The 22,703-nt window shown below is 34.6% G+C and overlaps 2 protein-coding genes, 1 long non-coding RNA gene and 8 other non-coding genes across 11 annotated transcripts; 1 reads left to right on the forward strand and 10 right to left on the reverse strand.

Moving 5' to 3' along the window:
- Positions 1–392: 392 nt before the first annotated feature.
- On the reverse strand, positions 393–3,068 carry LOC128866429 (uncharacterized). The gene is made up of 4 exons (XR_008454936.1): positions 2,198–3,068; positions 1,331–1,994; positions 811–1,126; positions 393–607 (listed from the first exon to the last, which is right to left on the reverse strand). It is a non-coding gene; the product is annotated as an uncharacterized LOC128866429 (long non-coding RNA).
- Positions 3,069–4,796: 1,728 nt separating this feature from the next.
- Positions 4,797–4,880, reverse strand: LOC128868961 (small nucleolar RNA Me28S-Gm1083). The gene has a single exon (XR_008455179.1). It is a non-coding gene; the product is annotated as a small nucleolar RNA Me28S-Gm1083 (small nucleolar RNA).
- A 181-nt stretch (positions 4,881–5,061) lies between these two features.
- Positions 5,062–5,149, reverse strand: LOC128868957 (small nucleolar RNA Me28S-Gm1083). Its single transcript, XR_008455175.1, has one exon. It is a non-coding gene; the product is annotated as a small nucleolar RNA Me28S-Gm1083 (small nucleolar RNA).
- Positions 5,150–5,329: 180 nt separating this feature from the next.
- On the reverse strand, positions 5,330–5,416 carry LOC128868958 (small nucleolar RNA Me28S-Gm1083). The gene has a single exon (XR_008455176.1). It is a non-coding gene; the product is annotated as a small nucleolar RNA Me28S-Gm1083 (small nucleolar RNA).
- Positions 5,417–5,596: 180 nt separating this feature from the next.
- On the reverse strand, positions 5,597–5,683 carry LOC128868959 (small nucleolar RNA Me28S-Gm1083). The gene has a single exon (XR_008455177.1). It is a non-coding gene; the product is annotated as a small nucleolar RNA Me28S-Gm1083 (small nucleolar RNA).
- Positions 5,684–5,863: 180 nt separating this feature from the next.
- Positions 5,864–5,952, reverse strand: LOC128868960 (small nucleolar RNA Me28S-Gm1083). The gene has a single exon (XR_008455178.1). It is a non-coding gene; the product is annotated as a small nucleolar RNA Me28S-Gm1083 (small nucleolar RNA).
- Positions 5,953–6,386: 434 nt separating this feature from the next.
- LOC128866428 (H/ACA ribonucleoprotein complex subunit 4) lies at positions 6,387–10,298 on the reverse strand. Its single transcript, XM_054107147.1, has 6 exons — positions 10,173–10,298; positions 9,668–10,033; positions 9,352–9,603; positions 8,840–9,114; positions 7,037–7,456; positions 6,387–6,939 (listed from the first exon to the last, which is right to left on the reverse strand). The coding sequence occupies exons 1-6, from the start codon at positions 10,183–10,185 to the stop codon at positions 6,721–6,723; spliced, it is 1,545 nt and encodes a 514-aa protein (XP_053963122.1). The 5' UTR covers positions 10,186–10,298; the 3' UTR covers positions 6,387–6,720.
- On the reverse strand, positions 7,535–7,673 carry LOC128868995 (small nucleolar RNA snoR639/H1). Its single transcript, XR_008455198.1, has one exon. It is a non-coding gene; the product is annotated as a small nucleolar RNA snoR639/H1 (small nucleolar RNA).
- LOC128868996 (small nucleolar RNA snoR639/H1) lies at positions 8,517–8,652 on the reverse strand. Its single transcript, XR_008455199.1, has one exon. It is a non-coding gene; the product is annotated as a small nucleolar RNA snoR639/H1 (small nucleolar RNA).
- An 8,456-nt stretch (positions 10,299–18,754) lies between the features above and the next one.
- LOC128866111 (borealin-like) lies at positions 18,755–20,679 on the forward strand. Its single transcript, XM_054106609.1, has 4 exons — positions 18,755–19,214; positions 19,278–19,386; positions 19,597–20,026; positions 20,089–20,679. Exons 1-4 carry the CDS (start codon positions 18,993–18,995, stop codon positions 20,279–20,281), a joined length of 954 nt encoding a protein of 317 aa, XP_053962584.1. The 5' UTR covers positions 18,755–18,992; the 3' UTR covers positions 20,282–20,679.
- Positions 20,680–22,406: 1,727 nt separating this feature from the next.
- Positions 22,407–22,478, reverse strand: Trnaq-uug (transfer RNA glutamine (anticodon UUG)). The gene has a single exon. It is a non-coding gene; the product is annotated as a tRNA-Gln (tRNA).
- Positions 22,479–22,703: the final 225 nt, after the last annotated feature.

Genomic DNA, 22,703 nt, shown 5'->3' on the forward strand with positions numbered 1-22,703 from the left:
CAGATGGAGTGACCAACAGTTTTAAGCCGCCTTCGAACGGCAAATACATCAGTGTCAATAAAAGGAATTGTTTAAATCACAACTAATATATAGACTGTGTCCTATCTGCCTTAAACCCGCCATTACATTTGGCTAAAAACCGTAAGATCAAATTGCATGCAGTACGTGAAAGGGCACCACTTATTATTAATTCTTGGTTATGTAGAGTTTATGGGTACATAGTCGATATCTAATCAAAGTAATAAATGTGAGTGTAAAGGGTTAAATTAGGAAGGACTGCCTGACCGGGACGGTTTAAAACAGGGATACCAGCCCATTCACCTAGAATCATTGCAATTTAGGGAGAAATATTTTGTTTTCAGCAATTTAAAAGCGCTAATTAAGATTTCTGATCCAATTTTTTTTTAATTTTTATTTTATTACATAGTATTCAAATAAATAAATAATAATATTTGACGTTCACATAACTGAGGATTTCGCATCCAGCAGAGCGGTCATCTTATATTCATCAAAAGATGTGACGTCATGCGCAGTCTTAATTTGTTGGAGAACGGGCCCACAATGTATTATCAGGTACCGGATCCAGACAATCATATATAGAGGTAATCTGTGGAAATTGAATAATTTTTCAATATCAATTTGTTTCATTTACAATCGAAAGGCAAGCATTTGTTAGTTAAATATCAGCAGGACCTATTTTTGAGGATTGGTTGTTGCGGTTTTTGTGAATCATGCCACAAAACTCAGCTTTCCTTGTTTCATCACACAATTAAATTATTTTATCAGATAAAATTAAAAATTTGGACTCACCTTTGTTGCTTTCAACACAATCATAGCGTTTTTTAAAATGGTGTCGTGCTATAGGATTGCACCGCGATGTACAGACCCCAGAGGTGTGGTTAGCATCAGACCGTTAACCGGCTCTCAGCGGTTTTGTAGGAGCAAGCTGATTAGCTAACGTATATGTATATGTATATAAGTTTGGCGCGTACATTCGTTTGGGTGTTTGGCCGCACTCATGTCATGGCGTGGCAGCCGAAGTTACTCTCACAATTTTGCTTCGAATGGCCAAACCTTATTTTCGATCATCCTTAGAGTTAAGTATAGCCAGATATCGGGTGTGTATCTGTTAAAAATATAATAATTTTTTAATATGAATTTGTTTCATTTACAATCGAAAAGCAAGCATTTGTTAGTTAAATATCAGTAGGACCTATTTTTGAGGATTGGTTGTTGCGGTTTTTGTGAATCATGCCACAAAACTCAGCTTTCCTTGTTTCATCACACAATTAAATTATTTTATCAGATAAAATTAAAAATTTGAACTCACCTTTGTTGCTTTCAACACAACCATAGCGTTTTTTAAAATGGCGTCGTGCTATAGGATTGCATCGCGATGTACAGACCCCAGAGGCGTGGTTACCATCAGACCGTTAACCGGCTCTCAGCGGTTTTGTAGGAGCCAGCTGATTAGCTAACGTATATATGTATATAAGTTTGGCGCGTACATTCGTTTGGGTGTTTGACCGAACTCCTCCTCCTATTTGTGGTGTACGTGTTGATGTTGTTCCAAAAAATGGAGGAACCTACAGTTTCAAGCCGATTCCGAACGCCACATATGTATTTCATAGCAGAAATACACTCGAAGGTTTGCCAGTGCCTGCTGAGGGGCGACCGCTACTAGAAAAAACTTTTTCTTTGTTTTGGTTTTTCATCGAGATTTTAAGTTACGTTCTCTCTGGATTCAGTCACGCATCAACCCATTCGGCTACGGCGGCTGCCGTAACTAACATATAAGTAACGACAAAAAATTGAAGCACCCTCCGCTCATGTCATTTCGGTGTCGTCGGACGTGTGAAATGAGCAGGCTGAATCTCCGATGACGTGGCAGCCGAAGTTACTCTCACAATTTTGCTTCGAATGGCCAAACCTTATTTTCAATCATCCTTGGAGTTAAGTATGGCCAGATATCGGGTGTGTATACACATAATTATCTGTTGAAAATATAATAAATTTTCAATATGAATTTGTTTCAATTACAATCGAAAAGCAAGCATTTTTTAGTTAAATATCAGTAGGACCTATTTTTGAGGATTGGTTGTTGCGGTTTATGTGAATCATGCCACAAAACTCAGCTTTCCTTTTTTCATCACAAAATTTAATTATTTCACCAAATAAAACGAAACATTGCACTCACCTCTGCTCCTTTCAAAAGATCCATAGCGTTCTTTAAGATGACGTGCAGTGAACTATAGGGTTGAGCACTTTATTTGCGCTGTTAAAGAAAAGTTTTCATTAGATTTTATTGAATAAACTTCACAGATTTTAGTGTAGTTAGTCGTAATAGTCAGTAGGACCTATTTAGATAGTTGTGTTGCGGTTTATGTGAATCATGACACATAGATCAGAATCCTTTTCTCATCATATAAATTGTTTTTAATCCATTAATATCGTAGATGTTAAGCATGAATTGTCTTGCATTTTCTAATTGCGCCATTTTTGGTAGAATTCAAGGCCTCTGGTATACATATATGCATACGTAACAAGTGTATGAAAAATAGAAAGTAGTCCAAAGAAAGAAAGAATTAAAATAACTTATTCTAATCGGTACAAAATTTAAAATAATAGCGCCAAAGCGATTTATCACTGAAACTGACACATAAAATTTTAATTAGAGATTTTAGCATAAAAAAATTGTTATAAAAATTTGGTACATACAATAAAAAAAAAATTAAAAAAAAGGTTCTTAAGCATTACCACTAACACCATACGCGCTTTTAGATTGCAACCAAAAGTACAGTGCACTCGCGGTAACTCGAATAGCCGCTAAGTCGAACGACGTGCTAACTCGAACACATTTTTTCCCCTATTGACTTCTTTGTAACTCGAACAATAAAAAAGCGCTATAACTCGAACAAAAAAACAAATTTATTTGTACACACATTCTTTTCAAACATGTACATTTTGTACATAGATACATATGTAATAGTATATGTATATAAATTATATATATACTAGTGTATTGTCCATATGATTATTTCGGCGTTAATATCCCGTTAGTTTTCTGGGAACAACATCTTGCATTGACCAAATTGCTTTAAATTTGTCATTTGTAGTATATCAGTGCACGTGAGTAATGGATCGTAAAAGGTTGAAGTGTTTAACATTAAAAGAGAGGGCTGAAGTCCTTAACAAAATTAAACGTGGACGTAGTGTTACTTCTCTAGCGAAGGAATATGGGGTAGCCAAGTCCACCATAAGTCTTATAAAAAAGAAAGATAAGGCAATTTATGGCTTGCACTAACGCTACCGGCAACCATAAGCTTAAACTTCTCGTTATTGACAAAGCAAGAAATCCTCGTGTTTTCAAAAATTTTAACTGTCCGGTGGAGTACAAAAATTCCAAATCAGCCTGGATGACTTCGGCGATTTTCAAAGACTGGTTTCATAATTCGTTCGTGCCGCAGGTAAAATCCAGATTCATTAAAACAATTTTTTTAACCAAGTTAAATGACTTTAATATTTAGGTAAGAAAAAATTTGAAAGATGGGGATTACCTGAGAAGGCTCTTCTTCTAATTGATAATGCCCCATCACATCCCAACGAAATCGAATTAAAGTCCGAGGATGGTTTAATTTTAACTATGTTTATGCCGCCGAATGTGACACCATTGATCCAGCCAATGGACCAAAATGTAATTCGTATAACGAAACTATACCACAGAAATTTTCTACTGGCTTCCATTTTCAACAATCGATCGAAAAATCGATATCGATGACTGTTTTTTTAACATAGCACACTCAATTGATAAGTCGAACAAATTCGATAAATCGAACAGCGCCTGTTTTAATTAGTTCGAGTTATCGCGAGTGCACTGTATATGCACAAACATTTTTATATATGTATATTTAATAAGTTAATACAATTTGTAAAAACGAATTCATTGTAACATACTTAAAAAAAAATTCTGTAACTCCTCTTTTGAAAGCCATTGTGTGCGGTTTTTTAAATAATGTTTTGATGTTTTATTGGTGACAAGACAAAAACACTGGCGGAATAGCCGAAATTGTTAAAAAAAGACACACGACGGTGCAGTATATTATTACCAAATTCATGAAAAACGGTGAACTAGAAAGACCAGGTAGTAGCGGAAGGTCCAAAAACACACCCCTGGCAGAAAAAAAAATTACTCGTTGTATTAAAAAGGACTCCAAAATTTCAGCTGTAGCTATCGTCAAAGAGCTGAAAGAAGCTGCTAATACAGAAGTCCATACTAAAACTGTACGAAATATTTTACAATATTTCACAGTGCTAATAATTGTATTTTTTAACGCCTAGAATCTGTACAAATTGTATTGTTCTATTAAGAATTCTTCAATATAAAAGATTTATACTTAGAAAGATTTCTACCAAAAAGAAAAAATACCCCTTCCGTTACTTTTGGTTGAAAATTAAAGTTTAAATGATTTTAGAGATAAAGTCAAACCCTTTGGTGTATAAGTTTTTTTTTTTTTTAATTTTTTTTTCCTAATGCCAACTTCTGACCTATATATGTATGTAAATTGGCCTGTATAATTTTAATCAAATCAGATCTATGGGTGGGCGTATTTGGTTAAAGAATAAATAAGTTAAACCTTAGACTCAAATACTATAATAGAGTGTACGAAAATATATGGTATCCTTACTTACGTTTTAAAAATAACTTCGAGGTCGCAAAATAACAAAGTGAATATCTGAAAATTTAGAGAGCATTTTTATAGTATCATAAAGAATGAGGAAAAAAATTAAGTATTGTAAGTTTAAGTTCAGTAAGACCAATCAATCGCATTCAACATGAATATTTTTTCAGTTAGGGGCGAAAGTTAATTGTTCATCATTTAAAATTTACTTTAAACGAAAAATTAGTTAAATTAAAACTTACATCTTTATTTAGAAATTCAGGCGAATAATCGATTGAAATGTTTCCTTTTTCCTTAACTATAGACCTAAAAAAGAAAGAATGCAGCAAAGTTAACAACTGTTTCAAAAATACAATAAAAAATAAGATGCACAAAAACTATGAAACATTTTTCAGTAAGACCAATCAATCGCATTCAACATGAATATTTTTTTCAGTTAGGGGCGAAAGTTAATTGTTCATCATTTAAAATTTACTTTAAACGAAAAATTTGTTAAATTAAAACTTACATTTTTATTTAGAAATTCAGGCGAATAATCGATTGAAATGATTCCTTTTTCCTTAACAATAGACCTAAAAAAGAAAGAATGAAGCAAAGTTAAAAACTGTTTCAAAAATACAATAAAAAAAATAAGATGCACAAAAACTATGAAGCATTTTTCAGTAAGACCAATCAATCGCATTCAACATGAATATTTTTTCAGTTAGGGGCGAAAGTTAATTGTTCATCATTTAAAATTTACTTAAAACCAAAAATTAGTTAAATTAAAACTTACATCTTTATTTAGAAATTCAGGCGAAAGATCGATTGAAATGCTTCCTTTTTCCTTAACTATAGACCTAAAAAAGAAAGAATGAAGCAAAGTTAACAACTATTTCAAAAATACAATAAAAAAAATAAGATGCACAAAAACTATGAAGCATTTTTCAGTAAGACCAATCAATCGCATTCAACATGAATATTTTTTCAGTTAGGGGCGAAAGTTAATTGTTCATCATTTAAAATTTACTTAAAACCAAAAATTTGTTAAATTAAAACTTACATTTTTATTTAGAAATTCAGGCGAATGATCGATTGAAATGTTTCCTTTTTCCTTAACTATAGACCTAAAAGAGAAAGAATGGAGCAGAGTTAACAACTGTTTCAAAAATACAATAAAAAAAATAAGATGCACAAAAACTATGAAGCATTTTTCAGTAAGACCAATCAATCGCATTCAACATGAATATTTTTTTCAGTTAGGGGCGAAAGTTAATTGTTCATCACATTAAAATATATATGGTACAATATGGTAAATAGTTTAATTATTTGGGAAACTTACCATTTTTAGTCAGCTCAGCAGGTTAACATTTTCCTGGTCTGGCCTCATTGAGATGCGAAGTTTATGTCTAAAACAAATAAGATTATCGAGGATGTTCTACAAATCGTACGATTTCAAATCAGTGCAATTTACTCAACCCATTTCAGTGATTTCTGAACAAAAAAAACTTTGATTACAAATATTCAGAAATATTTTCAAACGGCACTACTTCCAAATTGTACGATATACGGAACATCCCTATATATTCATTTTAATAAAATTTGTATGCACTTGGCTATTTATGTTTAATAATGCAGACACGTACCTCAAAGCCACTCTGTTTTGCCTAAATACGAAGTATTCGAAAATCCCTTCAAAAAAGGGATTGGTTAACAAAAACAAATCGATACATTCTATAGACTACATATATTTTAGCAGACTTAAATGTCCCATGACATTTTTACAGCTTCAAAACTTATAGTGAAGTCTACAATTAACAGACTTTTCTTAAACCTTATAGCTACAATATTTGTAAACATTGTATTTGAACTGAGGTCGACGGTTAAGTTATGCAACAATATGCAATAACCTATTAACACCTTTGAGTCGACTTCACACTTTACATAAAAAAGAGTGAAAATAAAAAAGTAAATTAAGATTCTCGTCAATAAGAGCAGTAATCTAAGAAATGCATTGCAAACCCCGTCCGCAGAAAGGAATCGAGCAGTTTAAACACATTATTTACTCTTGGCTATCCTTCTCTTTGTCTTTATCTTTTTTCTTCTTCTTTTTCTTTGACTTTTCTGTTGATTCTGTTTCTTCAGCCGCAACAGCTAGCACACTTTCCTCGACACTCTCTTTGTCCGCTTTGTGCTTCTTCTTTTTCTTTTCCCTCTTTTCTGACGTAGCCTCAGCTGCTGCCATTGTGTTTTCATCTTGGCTGGACGCACTAAGCTTACGCTAAAAGTCAAACGTTACACAAAATTAGGCAAAACTTAATGTTATTAATCTAATTATAGTTAGTGTTATCGAGTTTCTTCAATGTATTTAAACTTACCTTCTTGCCCTCCTCTGTGCTGGTACCGTTTATTGGTGTAGTTTTTTGTGCTACAGCTGCCTCTGGTTTCTTCGCATTATAATCCACGAATCCAGTTAGCCACTCCTTGGGTGTATTTTCATTTGGACGTCCATATTTGTCTAACTTTCCTGCAGCAATTAGTGCTTTTTTTGCCGATGCCTTCGGTCCTAAGCCCCATTTACGCGGATAAGTATCTCTCTCCATGATAACTCGTTTGATCTTAGCGACGACACCGTGGTCACAAGACGCCATTGTTGCTGTAGTCATCTGTGCGACAGCTAAACAAATCGCCTCACCCTTAGTCGTTACGATAACAATTTCTTGATCAATCTCAATGCCGTCTTCGTAACGTAATACACCGGGTAACATAATTTTAGCACCATAACAAACGGCATTTACCTGAAATACCACATATTTCCAGATTATAAAATAACTGAATTTTTTTTAAGAATCTTATAAGAAACTAAAGTGTTCAAATGTCCTCCGAATCAATCTTTGTTGCAATGCAGATATGTCATTGCCACATACACACATCGGAAAAGTATTTCTGTTCCCAATCATAGTCACAGGGAAAACTGGTCATAAATATTTTCCCTGCCGGCTTATATCATGGGGTGACATCGGTCATACCAAAGTGTATTGAAATATGTGTACGTAGTAAGGGCGGCATCCTTATTATGTCTAAACTGCCACGTGTATTTTGCCGTTTTTTTTTTATTGATGTGCTTTGCCTTAAGATTTTTCTTTAAATAAATATATAATTTAAAAAAATGTATTATACACTTGAGAAATAATTTTCTTTTACTTGAACAGTTAAAATCTCATCTCGGTATTGTCTGAAGATATTAATTTAAGTTGTTGTTGTTATTGTAGCAGCATAAACATTCCCCATACTTCCATACGGCGAATGCTGCTGGAGTGACAGTCCTTGACCGGATATAAATCCGGGTCGTTTCGGTAACGTAGAACCGACTGTCGTGGAAATGATATTAATATTACACTATTAATTTAAGTCTTTGTTGATGCTTATGTAATTTCCATTGACTACCATAAAATTTTTCTTAACATTTTAGGTTAAGCAAAAGCTGTGAGGGAATTTTTCCTCATAAATTTGACTTATAGGCCCGTTACTATGGGTTCGTTTCGCTTATATGTTTTAAACTAGAAATTGTCACATAGAACCATAGAATTGTTTAAAGAACCATTTTGCATCGTGCATATTTGTATCAGTGGTGTTTTTCTATTATATCTAATTAAAAAATCTAAAAAAATTAATAACAAACAAATCCAAAACACACAATAAAAATGCCACATTCTTGAGCTGTCACTACAAAACACATTTGTTTGAATACACTTCTGCTTACACTATTTAATAAAATCAATTTACTGCTAAAGTCTGCATTTACAAGTTCAAGTATCAAATATGTAGTACTAGTAAATTTGTTAAGCAACCAAACGTTGTATTCTGAAAAAATCTTTATGTTAAAGCATGAACGCGCTTTAAAATATACACACATCGGAATAAGGTTATTGTTCCCAATCATAGTCACAGAGAAAATTACAAATTCTTTTTCTGCCGGCTTATGTCATGGGGTAGAAAATTGTATCAATAGCCTCTAAACATTGTTAAGAAATTATAAATGATATACTGAGTACTACTGTATATGTTGCAAATTATATTTAACTTAGCCTACCCTACCAACATTCAATATCAAAATAGAATAACATCATTAATCTGTCTACAATATTCGTCATGCGTAGATTATATACTAAAATACTTACCGAACTGTCTTTCATTATGATGCGCTTGTGGTTAACAAGTAAGCCTTCTAGTGGTTTTATTACTCGTCTTAACATGGACTCATCTTTATGATTCTCATACAGGTACATGGCATCCAAAACATCGTGCATTGTGACCATACCATCACGCTCAGACTGTATTCCAGAACGCACTCGCCTCAGCTCTAACATTTGACCTCCTACGCCTAGAACTAGGCCCAAATGCACGCACATGGTTCGAATATAAGACCCAGCCTCACAGCTAACCCAAAAAACACCTTTAGAATATGAGGCAAAACAAGAAAAAAAAATTGTCTTAACCACATAAAACTTAAAATGAAATGTGCTTCTGAACATTTATGTACAAAAGCTTTTAATTTAGCATTTTCATGTAAATAACAATTGCGAAAAATAACACCACTCATATTGAAATTAGTGGTCATATCCTTTTCATCAATGCTTTTAGATTGATAAAAAAAAATTGAAGACAAATATTCTTTGTGAACCCAACTCACCCATATTACGAGCCTCATCGTAGTCCAACAGTTTGCTATCATAAACTGTACGTACACGCAATTGTCGTTTGACTGCAGAAATCAATGGTGGCCGTTGGAAAAGGGCACCACGTAACTTTTCCAATCCTTGACGAACTTTTGCCACAGATTCTACTGGAGAATGTAACTTAAAGATGGCAACATATTCTTTACCAGCACTCTGTTGTGATTTAACTAGGCGGGTGGCACGATCAATGCATACAATGAGACATCCTGAAAAACAGTGAAATATTTTTTTAATGAATAAACCTTTTTATTCACGATGCAAACGACCTACCTGTAACTTTTGGATCCAATGTTCCAGAATGTCCAGTTTTCTCAACCTTTAAAATTTTTTTTATCCATGCGACTACTTCATGCGAACTGGGGTTAGATGGTTTATCCAAATTGATAAAACCAGATTTCATATATTCTTTAATATCTCTGCTAAGCGGAGAAGACCCATGAGGTAATGGTGTGTAGTGATTGGTGCGCACATTCAACTTGTCGAAATTTTTCAATAGTAATGGCCATTGCGAAGCATCTAATTTCGCCGATATCTCAGACGGCTTCACCGAAAAGTCACCTGTTTTTTGCAATACACCGATGTCCACATCGATGGGTTCTTCCTTGATCCTTTTCTTTTTCTTTTCCTTCTTGATTTCTGAAATTAGTTTGATTATAACCACGAGGCAATTTTAAAATTGTTATGCTGACAGAAACTTTAAACTTTTTTTCAAAAATTCAGAACCCCAATTCAAACAATAGTTATCCAATCTCAAATGCATTTACACATTTCTTACCAATTTCTGCCATAATTTTTAAATCTATGAAACTATAATCCAAAAAACAGAAACCAGACACGTTTTAAAAAGCAACACGTTCAGCATACAAAAGTGTAAAAGAAAGGTTATAGACAAATGCCAAAAGACAGGGTTGCAGTTTCACACCACCTATTCAAACACGTGCTGGAAATAGAGCGGCCATTTTTAGATAGCCAAGTTACGAACCATTCATTCACAGCTGTGAAATTTCGTCCATCATTTTATTTTCGTCCACATTGGCGTCTACTCTCAAAGAAATCAAATTGAAAAGAATCGAAACAGGAAAATTTTAAATAAAAAAAAAATCTTGCATAGTGGGTGTAAAAATGGTGTCATTGTTGGTTGAGACGAAGAAAACTACCTCTTTTCTCTTATTTGGGTTTGGTATTTCCATTATATTTTAGGCAGATATTTTAAATTCTTGCTGAATTTGAACACAGTTTTCAAATTCGACGAATTGTCACTTTCTATGAAATTTTAAATAGCAAATGCAATTTAATCAGCTGGAAAAATTTTGCTATCATCGTTATTACTGTGAAATTTCACGCATATTTTACCACCAAGAATTTTAAATGGATTTTGACCGCTATTACACGTAACATAGGAACAGAGTACCATGTTTAATGATGCAATATTGAAAACAATTTTCTGAACATTGGTAAGGGTTTTCACACCGAGTTCGTTAAAGTTTACTCGTTATTCATTAACTTCTGCTGCTTAATTTGTTTTTGTAAAATTTCCGATTTACCGAATAAAGTCTTAACAAGTTATAACGCTGTAAAGAATATTTCAATGGAATTCTTAGCTTTCCAACTGATTAATGTTGTTACATATTTCAAGCGTTTATACACCTTTAGACAAAGAAATAATGCATCTTGAGATTATTTTATTTTATGTAAATTTATTTAGATAAAATATTAAAACTTGAATATATATTCACAAGCGATTGTCATCTAAATACGTTAAAATATCTTCGTACCAGTAAATCAATTTCGGTGAGTCTTATTTACCACGCACAAGTCTTAGTAGACTTCATCAAGTACTTCATCCACTGAAAATTCGTCTTCGCTCAAAACGTCTAACTAACAACTGTCTTATTCTTTCCTTTCAATATTAAATAAAACACCAAGCCGAATTATTCTTTCTGCAAATAACACATTAGCTGATTTACAGGATTCAATACCAAAATAAAATATAAAAAAAGAGAACAAAGGACGTTCACACTTAGAAAAGTTTACCGAGTTAACGAATACAACCTTAACAAGCTCGTTACTTTGGTGTTTATATTGTTAGCAGTTCGGCAAATACGTGTTGATGTGAACGACGTTTTTGAGTTGTTTCTGTTCGTTTGGTAAAATTCTTTCTCACCATCTGATTTATGATAATTTCATTATACACAAGTACAATTTAGAATAAAAACAAAGGAGGAGAGAAAAAAGAGATTTGTGTATCTCAATTATTTTTATTTATTTATTTATTTATATAAGCTTATACAATGTAAATTTACATATGTACAACCTAAAAACATGCAGCGCTAGCATCAGAGGCTATCAGCTGACCGTTGAATGAATGATTTGTGTTAAATTCTTCTCAATAGGTCGCAATCTTTTAGAAAGTTATATATGGTTTTTATGTTTTCCTCAGTTGGGCTGGAAAGGAGGGAAATAGGATCCGTATTAGAGTAACATTCTCTTTTATCTCGAAGCATTGGGCAAAATTCTAATAGGTGGAGGACAGTTGCTGTGTCGTTGCAAAATGGACAGTTATTGGTTCTTATGCCACCAAGGAGGTGAGCATGCGTAGCTATTGTGTGTCCTATCCGGAGACGTATGTATGGAGTGAGAAAGTTAGCTGGAATTGTTGCAGGATATACTAGTTTGATCCTTGCTGAGTTGACTATTGTATAATGATGATTATAAGAAATCCAATCGATGAAGAGTTTCGAGTGCCTCTTTTCATTGATGAGACGATATATGTATATCAGATTTTGTAAAGAAGTTGAGTGTTAATGTGGGCGCGTTAGATGCATCTTTTGCTAATTCGTCTGCGTAAAAATTTCCTGTTATACCAGTATGGCTAGGAACCCACATTAGCTTAATTTTCTTTTGATATAAAATAAGATATTCTCTAATTGAATTGATGACAGTAGTTTGGTTATAGCAATTTTTTATAGCTTGAAAACATGATAAGCTGTCGGTACATATTACATACTTTCCAGAGTTTTTAGAAGCATGTAGAACAGCGTGGAAAATTGCGGTGGCCTCAGCAATAAATATAGAACAGAAAGGGAAAAGCAGCCCATAGGATATCGGCTTACCTTCCTCGCTAACGACAGCAAAAGACGTATTTGAGTTTTTAGAGCCGTCCGTGTAAAGAAATCTCCAACTATTATGTTTCAATTCGCTCGCGACTACTCGAAACTCAGCGATATAAATCGCATTAGGAGTGATGTTCTTAGGTAGGCGGACAAGATTGTCTATAAAAGATTCTTTAGGAATCAACCATGGTGGATGACAAAGTTTACGTAATTTAGGTGGTTTTAATGGCAAGTTATTTGTTTTAGCGAAAATCGCGCAAATGTATATAGCTGATTCAATTTTTGGCAATCGGATCCGTGATGACGATGAAAACAAAACTTTTCGTAGCATGTTGTTGGAACCAAGAATAATCCTAGGGTAGAGTTTCATAGTACTGTCTTCCATGTTATCCCTTAGTGAGGGAAGGCCAGATTCAGCTAATAAATTTTTTATAGGCGATGTTGGAAATGCACGAAGCGATCTCCTTATAGCTGAATGATAGGGTGCAGCAAGCATTTTGAGATGGTTTTTTGAGTGATGTCCATAAATTTCAATAGCGTAGTTTATTACTGAGAGTATTAAAGCGTTGACGACTTGAATTAATAGAGCTGGGCCAATGAGCGAGCGCTTACATGATAGGTACTTAACAATATTTGAGTTTTTAATAATTCTATTTCTTATATACTGACAGTGATCTTTAAATACATACTTACTATCTAGAACTAATCCAAGAAACTTAAGTGTAGGAGAACATGTAATATTAACATTATTAAATGAAATGGTTGGAAAATTACAATTTTGTTTTCTACAAATGTGGAATGATTTAGATTTAGAGTACGATATTGAAGCGCCTGACGAAAGGGACCAAGATGATAGCTGGGAAAGGAAATCTACAAAGGAAGATGATATGGAATTCAGGTCGGAAGATTTGGAAAATAGGAGAAGGTCATCAGCATATAGCTGGTGACATATATTAGGAAAATTTGATAGAATAGAACTAATTTCGTCAAATGCTATGGTGAACAAAATAACTGATAACGGAGATCCCTGAGGAGTTCCGTTATCTAAGGGAAGTGTGGAAGAAGATGTATCAGAAATAAGAACTTTGATTTTACGTTTATAAAGGAAAGATTTTACGAAATTAAAAACACGGGGTCCTACCTTCCATTTAATTAATTGTCTTAGAACTACGTGTATGCCAACACGGTCAAAAGCCTTTTCAAAATCAAGCGAGAGAAGGGAAACGTGGTTTTTGTTAGATAGAGCATCACAAATGAAGTGGTCAAGGTACAAAAGAGCATCGATTGTGCTTTGGCTTTTTTTAAAAGCAACCTGATTAGAGTGAATAAGCTTATTAAATTGGAGGAACCAGGAAAGCCTTGTAGCAAAAATTTTTTCTAAGAGTTTACCTAGGCAAGGCAAGAGTTTACCTAGGCGGCCGCCGTAGCCGAATGGGTTGGTGCGTGATTACCATTCGGAATTCACAGAGAGACGTCGGTTCGAATCTCGGTGAAAGCAAAATTAATAAAAAAACATTTTTCTAATAGCGGTCGCCCCTCGGCAGGCAATGGCAAACCTCCGAGTGTATTTCTGCCATGAAAAAGCTCCTCATAAAAATATCTGCCGTTCGGAGTCGGCTTGAAACTGTAGGTCCCTCCATTTGTGGAACAACATCTACACGCACACCACAAATAGGAGGAGGAGCTCGGCCAAACGCGTAACAGAAGTGTACGCGCCAATTATTATTATTATTTATTATTACCTAGGCAAGGAAGAAGAGAAATAGGACGATAGCTGGTAACTTCGCAGGGAGATTTGCCCGGTTTTAAAATTGGAATGATGGCACTGGTTTTCCAGACTTGAGGGATGATGGAGGTTTGAAAAATATTGTTGTAATGTTTAAGGAGTCTATTGAGGAGAAGAGGGGCAAGGTGTTTGATGATGGGATAGGAAATTTTATCTAAGCCAGGAGTTTTACCTTTCACAGAAGACAGGGCAAGATGGAGTTCAATTGAAGACAAATCAGAGTCGAGATATTTGGCTGAATGTGATAAGGGAGGAGGTAAGTAACTATGGAAGAGAATAGATTTCTTGTTAGAAGAGTATACAGGTGAGAAATTAGAGTCAGAGGAGATGTTAGAAAAATAAGTGGCGAACTCTAAGGCTATATCCTGAGGATATAGTAGAGTGCCTTGGGAGGAGTTGAGGGAGGGGATAGGAGAGGAAGTCAGGTTACCAGATAGTCTTTTTATGTTTCTCCAGATCATTTTGGGATCAGAAGAGGAGTTTATGCTGGAGGTGAGAGTCTGAAAAGATTTAATTTTTGCCAACTTAGCTTTTCTTCTAAAAATTGCATTCGCTTTTTTATATGCTACAAGATTTGATGGCGAGCGATTATATTTGAAATGATGCCAAGTTTGTTGTTTGTGAAGTCTAAGCGAGGAAAGTTCATTATCCCACCAAGGAGGGGTTTTATTGCGGGGCTTAGGAGAGGTTTGTGGAATGGATTGGTTGGCTGCAGATCTTATAATTTTTTGAATCCTGGAAGTTTCTTGATAAATATTATTAGAAGGAAGTAGTTTATCTGAGTATTTCAAACAAAATCCTTCAAACTTAGGCCAGTCAGCTGAAGAGGTTTTGAATAATATTCTAGGTTTAGTAAAAGTTGAATTATGGTGGGAAATGTTAGCTTTGATAGGAAAATGATCGCTTCCATGAAGATCATCAATACGATGCCAATCAACTTTGGGGGAGAGTGAAGTAGAACAGAATGTAAGGTCAATATGAGTAAAAGTGGAATGAGTGGAAAAATGGGTAGGGGAACCAATTAATTGTTTAAAATTCACCTAATAGTGCATATTTTCTATTCAATCTTACAGAGCTTTGACAACAAAAATTATTCCCTTACGTGTTTTCCGTTACTTTTTGACATTTGAATATATTTAAATAGCTGATCATTATTTTGTCAACTACCGATGAATTTCCAAGATTTCCACTGCGACGCTTCGTTACACCCGATTTACACGAGGAGACATCTGGAAGGGAGACACTGGAAATTCTCTTTTCATGTCTCATTCGCGGCCACACGGGCAAAATTGTTTTCGGCAACATTTTGACATTTAATGCTTTAGCATCGTCTGGTTCGGATGTATTCTCGCACGCGCTTACATGTAAAGCGGAAAACGTTCGTCAACAATTTCTTAAATATATGAATGAAAAATGCAAACTGGTTAAATAATAAATAATGTGTTGTTTTTTTATTTAAATATATTTATAAATAGTTGTACTTGAATAAAAAAAATTAAATTAAAAATACTTCATACATAAATAATTAACTTAAAATTAACTTGAGTATCTAGAAATGCGGGGAAAATTAGAATTCAACATAAACATGCCCCATAATATATTTTAAATTATACCTACATACTTTACTAGCAAAAATAATCGTGCATTTCCCAAGCAGTGTTCGGATGTTTGTCATCTTTGTTATCTTCCGTTTTCTTGAAAACCAACACATAACTCAGAACCTTCTCCCACAAAAGAAGAAAACAAATGAAGCAACTGTCAAAAATTGCTTTAAGATTGGAAATACGAATAAGAAGAGCAAAGCGTGTCGCCAGTACAGGAGACAAATTCCCTTCTCTCTTCCGCGGCCGTCCTTCACCACCGAACAAAATGTTTCCCTTCCAGATGACTCCTCGTGTAAATGGGCACTTCGTTAGTTGGAGTTTACACGATGTGAGATGTGCAAAACTGCACTTTTTTACTAATGCATTCACAATTCTTGCATTGTGAATATATAGTATATTCCTATTGTCTTTGCAAAACTGTGCCCTGTAAGCACCATGTTATATATATTCTATACTACAAAAGCAATCACCTGCGGATTAGCTTACTTAATGTCTCGGCACTCAATTGTTCATTTTATAACAATTGTCAAATTGGATTGAATGCGTTGGCAATATATTAAATGAGGGCTTTGCCATGATATGTTATGGTCATTATGAAAATGTAGTCAAGTGACCAATACGTTGTCTTCAGGCACTTGATTCTTTTAAAGCATTGTTTGATTTATACGGTGAAGAAGAAAGAAGGACGCCCGGATTATGGGTGAATCATATTTATGAAGAAGAGATATGCACCGTCTAGAAAACTAAAATTATCAAAGATGCTGACAATGTCAATGACGAAAAACTACAAATGGCTGTCAAACATACAAAATGGCAGCTCATTGCCTCACAGATATTGACAATATATGACTTAAAATATTTTTAGCATGAATTGCCAACTGCATTATATTTGAAATTGACCATTTAACAATATCAAATATTTTGTGGAGAGATTTTAAGGATTGATTTTGAATATTTTCGCCAAAAATTATGGTAACTAGTATATTTTGCTTGGGCATCGAGAGTCATTCTTTCGACAGTGCGGGCAGCACTAACTAATCTTCAGCGCTTGCAGACTGACCTACAGCTGCGATGGAGGTGATGTTCGAGCTCACGTCGCTCCATATAGCCATTCAGCAATCAGCCAAGCGCACCCTGCTGAGTATTACCAGGGAAGGCTTCGGGAGAGGAAAAGTGATGTCATCTAAAAACATGGAAGTGCTAAAGCTGCAGCTCGCACTTACCCAGCTACCCAGAGATGATATCACTAAGGTGATCAAATTCGAAAATAAGTTAAGAATATAACTGAACAATAAATTGAACTGGAGAGACCTGCATTAAAAAAAAAAACCTCCAAGAGTGGACCCTGCACTGATACACAGATGGCTCGAAGACCTTAGAAGGCATAGTCGCTGGAACCTCTTCCAAGCGGAGATGCATGCCATCTGTGTATGCGCAGAGATAAACTTAGACAGGAATATTCGCAATGAGCGAATCACCATTCTGAGTGACAGTCAGACGGCACTCATGGCCTTATCGTCCTGTGCGATCAGATCCTCACTGGTACTTGAGTGTATCGAGGAACTTAATCTAGTAGAAATGCACAACTGCATCCGGCTAATTTGGGTCCCAGGACACGGGGGTATTACTGGTAACAAAGTAGCGGACGCATTGACGATAGAGGCTGCGGCCTCGCCTCTAATAGGACCATAGCCCTTCTTTTCCATGGGGCAACACACCATCAAGGAGAGGCTCAGACGTGAAGAGCTAGGGCTAAGGGAGGTTTGCTGGCACCAAACCATGGGGTTACGCCTGACGAAATCCTTACTGGATGATAAAATTAGATTGTTAAGCATTATCCTAACATACATTTGTATTTATCTAGGAGTTTATAACTTATTTTTCTTTTGATATATACAATATCTTATGATTATTATTTTGTATGTCTTTGGCACCATCAAGGAGAGGCTCAGACGTGAAGAGCTAGGGCTAAGGGAGGCTTGCTGGCACCAAACCATGGGGTTACGCCTGACGAAATCCTTAATGGATGATAAAATTAGATTGTTAAGCATTATCCTAACATACATTTGTATTTATCTAGGAGTTTATAACTTATTTTTCTTTTGATATATACAATATCTTATGATTATTATTTTGTATGTCTTTGGCATAATTATAAAACTTATTTATATTCACCCAAAAAGGGTTTAAAAAGGCAATTGGTTGCTAATAATAAACAGTTGGAGGAAATCCGTTAACGACGTTTACTGAGGCTTCCAAAAATTATGGCAGCAATACGCATTTGAAATTCGATATTACACTTTATAGTAAGTTATCAGAGCGCACACGTTTATGAACACGCGCTATTTTTATGTTATATGAATGCATAGTTAATAATACCTAACAAACATTTTATTATAATTATGTCTACAAACCTGTTGTCTTTGCCGGCATCCATTTTATTTATTTTTTACTTTGATGCTTTTCTTTATAAGCGTAAAAATAATGATCTTTTACACAGAAAACACGGGATTGAATGTCAAAAAATGTGGTTATTATTTAGAATTATTTTATAATCTCAGATTTTGGGAGAGAAATTTTGTATGGGAAATCTAGCTTTTTAATTACGGATTGGGTGTTAAGCACGAAAAAATAGATCATCTACTTATATGATTATTATTTATAGGAGATATATACAATATAACCCTAACTTAATTAGCACACTGGCCACTAGGATCTACTTATATGTAAACGTATTAATAGAAGAAATGCGTTCAAATACGGTTACTATGCTTCTTTGCACAATACTCAGTGTTGGCTACCCTGTCATCTATAATCGGCGTATTGCAACTCTGCTATTTTTGCTGAATTCAGCTGAAAAATTCTTTGACGTTAGTTTATTAAATTCAAAATGGCATTATTCCGATTTTGTAGAGAATAGTAGAGTTAGTGAAATTCGTTTAAGGAAAATATTAGTCTCATTCATATTCAATATAAATAGAGTTAAAATAACTTACTGCATTAAACAATTTCTTGCGTAAACGGGAAGTTTCCAGTAAAAAATTAAACATCATAAGTTAGTTTGCCAATCTAAAAGGCGGGAGAAAGGAATAATGCCGCGCACTAAAGTTTCCAAATCCACTAAGCGGTTTCGCGAGACATCCAATTCTGAAGAGAAATTGCGGGAGTTCGAAGCTTCTTTCGATGGCTATATGCACACTTTGAAGGCAAAAGGCGAAACGCAGATCAAAGCCATTGCAGACAAACTAGATATGTTATTAATGCTCACAGATTCGAGTATTCTTCAATTGGTAATGGGTGATTTACTGACCTTCGTAAGTACCGAACGTAAATAATTCGTATAACGCATTGCTTTAATTTGAATTTTGGTATTCTAGAATTTGACAAAGCTCGAAGATTGCAAACAATTTGCTAATACTTTACCTACCAGTAACAACGGCACTCTTAAAAAAAAATCTACCAAACAATTAAACCCCAACGATGAAGGTAATTCTTAATTTTGGAAAGGATACAATTTTACAATGCATTTTTGCTTTGGTGACGGTTTCTGTTTATCTTAATGTTTTCTTTTTATATCTTTCGCTTTCACATTTTTGTACAATCTAAAAAATCTCGCACATTCGCATACCCACCACTCGTTCGCCATACATTTTTCATACACTAATAAACTACATACAAAACAAAAATTGGTAAAAGGTTACCTTACAGAGGATAGCGCAAATGGCGGCAGTAACATTGGCGTCTCGACGTCAACCTTAACTGCGTACAGTGGGCCATCTGTAAAACAGCAGCCACAGCGTGGTCGTACTCCCGGGCCGTTAAGTTCAGCTCGTGCTCGACGCCCGCGTCGTAGTCGCTCAGTTTGCGATGACATAATGCACGTGTCGTCAGTTAAATCCGCAAAAAGTTCATCGAGTGTAATGGATACACATATTTCCCGCAGCAAAATGCGCACTCCGACAGCTTCGCGTTCCAAAGCCTTCAGTGCTGATCGCACGTCGCAATTGTGTGGGCAACAATTTCCTTCGACAACGTCGGTGCAATCGCCGGCGGCAGCATTTTTGCGTTGGCCTAAACCTGGCGAAGTGGTGTTATCCAAATGTGGAAGTCCAGTCGTAGCGCAAGTGTAATTACCAGTAGTGAGGGAAATTAATATTTTCCATAATTAAAATTTATTTTTTATTGCAGCATGCCGGACAAATACGCAAATGTAAATATTCCTACACGGAATGGAGTATTTTCTTTACGCCCAAAGAAACTGGATGACTTGAAATCGGACATAATCGATGCAATCGATCAAGACACACTCAACCAAATAAGAACATTGCACGATAACTTAAATATGATTATGAAACTGGCAGATAGTTCAGTGCAGAAATAGGGCAGTATAATCTATCTATTGGTCGTTTTTTATAATTCTTATTAATTTAATTTCTCTACAAAATATAATTTTATATTAAACTTACATTACATTATTAAATTTTATATCGTGCTCTTATTTTTCTAGTTAAACCGAAGTTAATTTGGAAATAATGTATGTTGTTTATTGTATGCAGATTATAGCACAACAAACTTTTGGCAATTCAAAAGAAAATAAACGCAAAAGGATTTATATCCTTGAGTATAAAATATTTATGAAAACCGGAATTCACTCAGAACAAGGCTTTTGTTAAACCACTAACTAATAAAACGATTAGAGCTATATAGTTTTGTAAAATTAGATACAATTGTAAAACTTAAAAAAGTAATAAATATGTATTTATGTGCACATGTTTTAAAGTTTTGTTCGATTATATTTTGTATAAACGTTTTAGTCATAAAAATAATTCGATGTACTAAAAATAAAAATAAAATGGTAAAATTTATATAAATAGCTTTCTACAGAGGAGCAAAAGAGAAGTGACGAGAAACAATCGTGTGATGAGCAGATGATCTGTTTGGAATAAAACACTCGTATGACGCTTTGTCGCTTATTTCTTTGTATGTTGTTGAATCAAATCTATGGGGTGGCGGCCATAAAAGAGCGATTGGAAATGGAATTTAAATAAATCAACCATAGTGAAATACCATGAAATTGAATCTGGTTTCTTTTTGAAGCCACATTTATGCCATTAAGTATGGTATAGTGCCACATTGAAATGCACGCCTCTGTTTTGCATAATATGTGCGGCGTTATTTCGGCAATAGTGTCTCGAATGTTGGCCTCGGGTTGCTGTTGTAGCAGTTTACTAAGCCCTGCTAGTGCGGTGTAGTCATCCATCGCATTGTTTAACTCATCTAACGGTATGCCAAGGAAGCGTGTTGTATCTACGGGTTCAGTATCACCCAAGTAGAAATTGCTTGCTGAGCATTTTGCTGCGCCACTTGTAAGACAAGCAGCGTCGTTTTGTTGGCTCAAAAAACTCTCAGGTACGCGAATTGACAAATAATTCATTCCTAATAATAAATATATTTATACGAAAATCAGAGTCTTAAAAAAATGTGAAATGTAAAATATTTAAAGGGGTAACTGTATGAGCCAAAATAAGCAAAAACGCGTTATTAAACAGTGCTCTGTAAACGAATGGTTTTGGATATATGGCAAGTTACTACACTACTATTTTCTGAAACATTTATTTCCTATCATTTACTTATTTACAACAACGATCAAACGCACAAAGCAAAACTAAAAAACAGAGTTTCACGAGATCATCAAAGTGCCTCTCGTCCATTTCCATTTAGGTAAGAAATCTTTGTCTTAAATATATTCGAACTCTTTCTAAAACTCTCTCAGTGGCTAGATTTTGTTGTATTTTTTTATTAATTCGTAACTTCAGCTAAACTCCTCAAATAACCCCAAAGAAGTAAATATAGTGGGATTAAGTCTGACGATGTTGCAGGCCCATCTACGTGGAAAAGTTTGGAGTAAATACTCTCTAACACCAATCGAAAAACGAACTGGATCATCGTGATGCTAGAACCATATTTGTTGCTTTTGGTCCGAATAATGTCGTCGATTGTATTCTGCAGAAAGTTTGAGTAATCAGCGCCTGTTAATCGGTATAGCAAAACAACGGAATCCAGAAACCTATCTCCTCAATATCCATCCAAATCTCTAAAGAAACATGTATTTGATGTCCAGATTCCATTAGTTCATAGGAATTTTCGTCTGTCTATGCGTATTATGAAAATTAATAACTTCATTTCGTACGAACGCAAACTCAATGGTAAAAAGGATATTGGCAAGAAGTCTGACATGTCAAGCATCATTGTATAAAAATCAGCGGCAATAGTCCAAAGGCGCTTAATATTCAAGTAGGGTGCTTGGATAGATGAAAAGTGGTAGGTCTAAAGAATTATTTTTTTTTTTCTTTTCAAAAGTCCACATATTCGTAAAAATAAGAGAAAAGCTTCTACAAAAATGAAAATTTCTAATTTTTGTAAAAATAGAAAATATGCGAAAAATAAGCACAATATTTAAATTTTTTGCAAAATGTGAATCAGAAGTGAAACAATTATATCTCACAAGGTTCTACCGAGATTTGAACTCGGATCGCTGGATTCAAAGTCCAGAGTGCTAACCATTACACCATAGAACCATTTACTAAAACCTATCTTAATGTTGTATTTAACAGATAACGTCAACAACAATTCCAATAACATTTCTTTACTTTTCTGTTAACCTTTACAGTTCTTTGTTATTTACATTAACATTCTCTGGTATACGAGTATGTATACTTTATTGTCTTAATTAATGTAGACTGCAATTTTGTGAAATGAACTAATAAACTAATGAAGTCAGAGATTTTCTATACAATAGCAAG

Source organism: Anastrepha ludens, chromosome 6 (genome assembly GCF_028408465.1).
Source record: "Anastrepha ludens isolate Willacy chromosome 6, idAnaLude1.1, whole genome shotgun sequence".
NCBI lineage: Eukaryota > Metazoa > Arthropoda > Insecta > Diptera > Tephritidae > Anastrepha > Anastrepha ludens.

Bases quoted from the DNA above. Each gene is read 5' to 3' on its own strand.
- LOC128866428 (XM_054107147.1), bottom strand. The intron at 9,604-9,667 runs GTAGGTCGTTTG...ACTGTTTTTCAG, and splicing joins ATTGGATCCAAAAGTTACAG to GATGTCTCATTGTATGCATT. The intron at 7,457-8,839 runs GTAAGTATTTTA...GTGGTATTTCAG, and splicing joins TCATAATGAAAGACAGTTCG to GTAAATGCCGTTTGTTATGG.
- LOC128866111 (XM_054106609.1), top strand. From the start codon at position 18,993: ATGCCGCGCACTAAAGTTTCCAAATCCACTAAGCGGTTTCGCGAGACA. The intron at 19,215-19,277 runs GTAAGTACCGAA...TTGGTATTCTAG, and splicing joins TGGGTGATTTACTGACCTTC to AATTTGACAAAGCTCGAAGA. The intron at 19,387-19,596 runs GTAATTCTTAAT...AATTGGTAAAAG, and splicing joins ATTAAACCCCAACGATGAAG to GTTACCTTACAGAGGATAGC.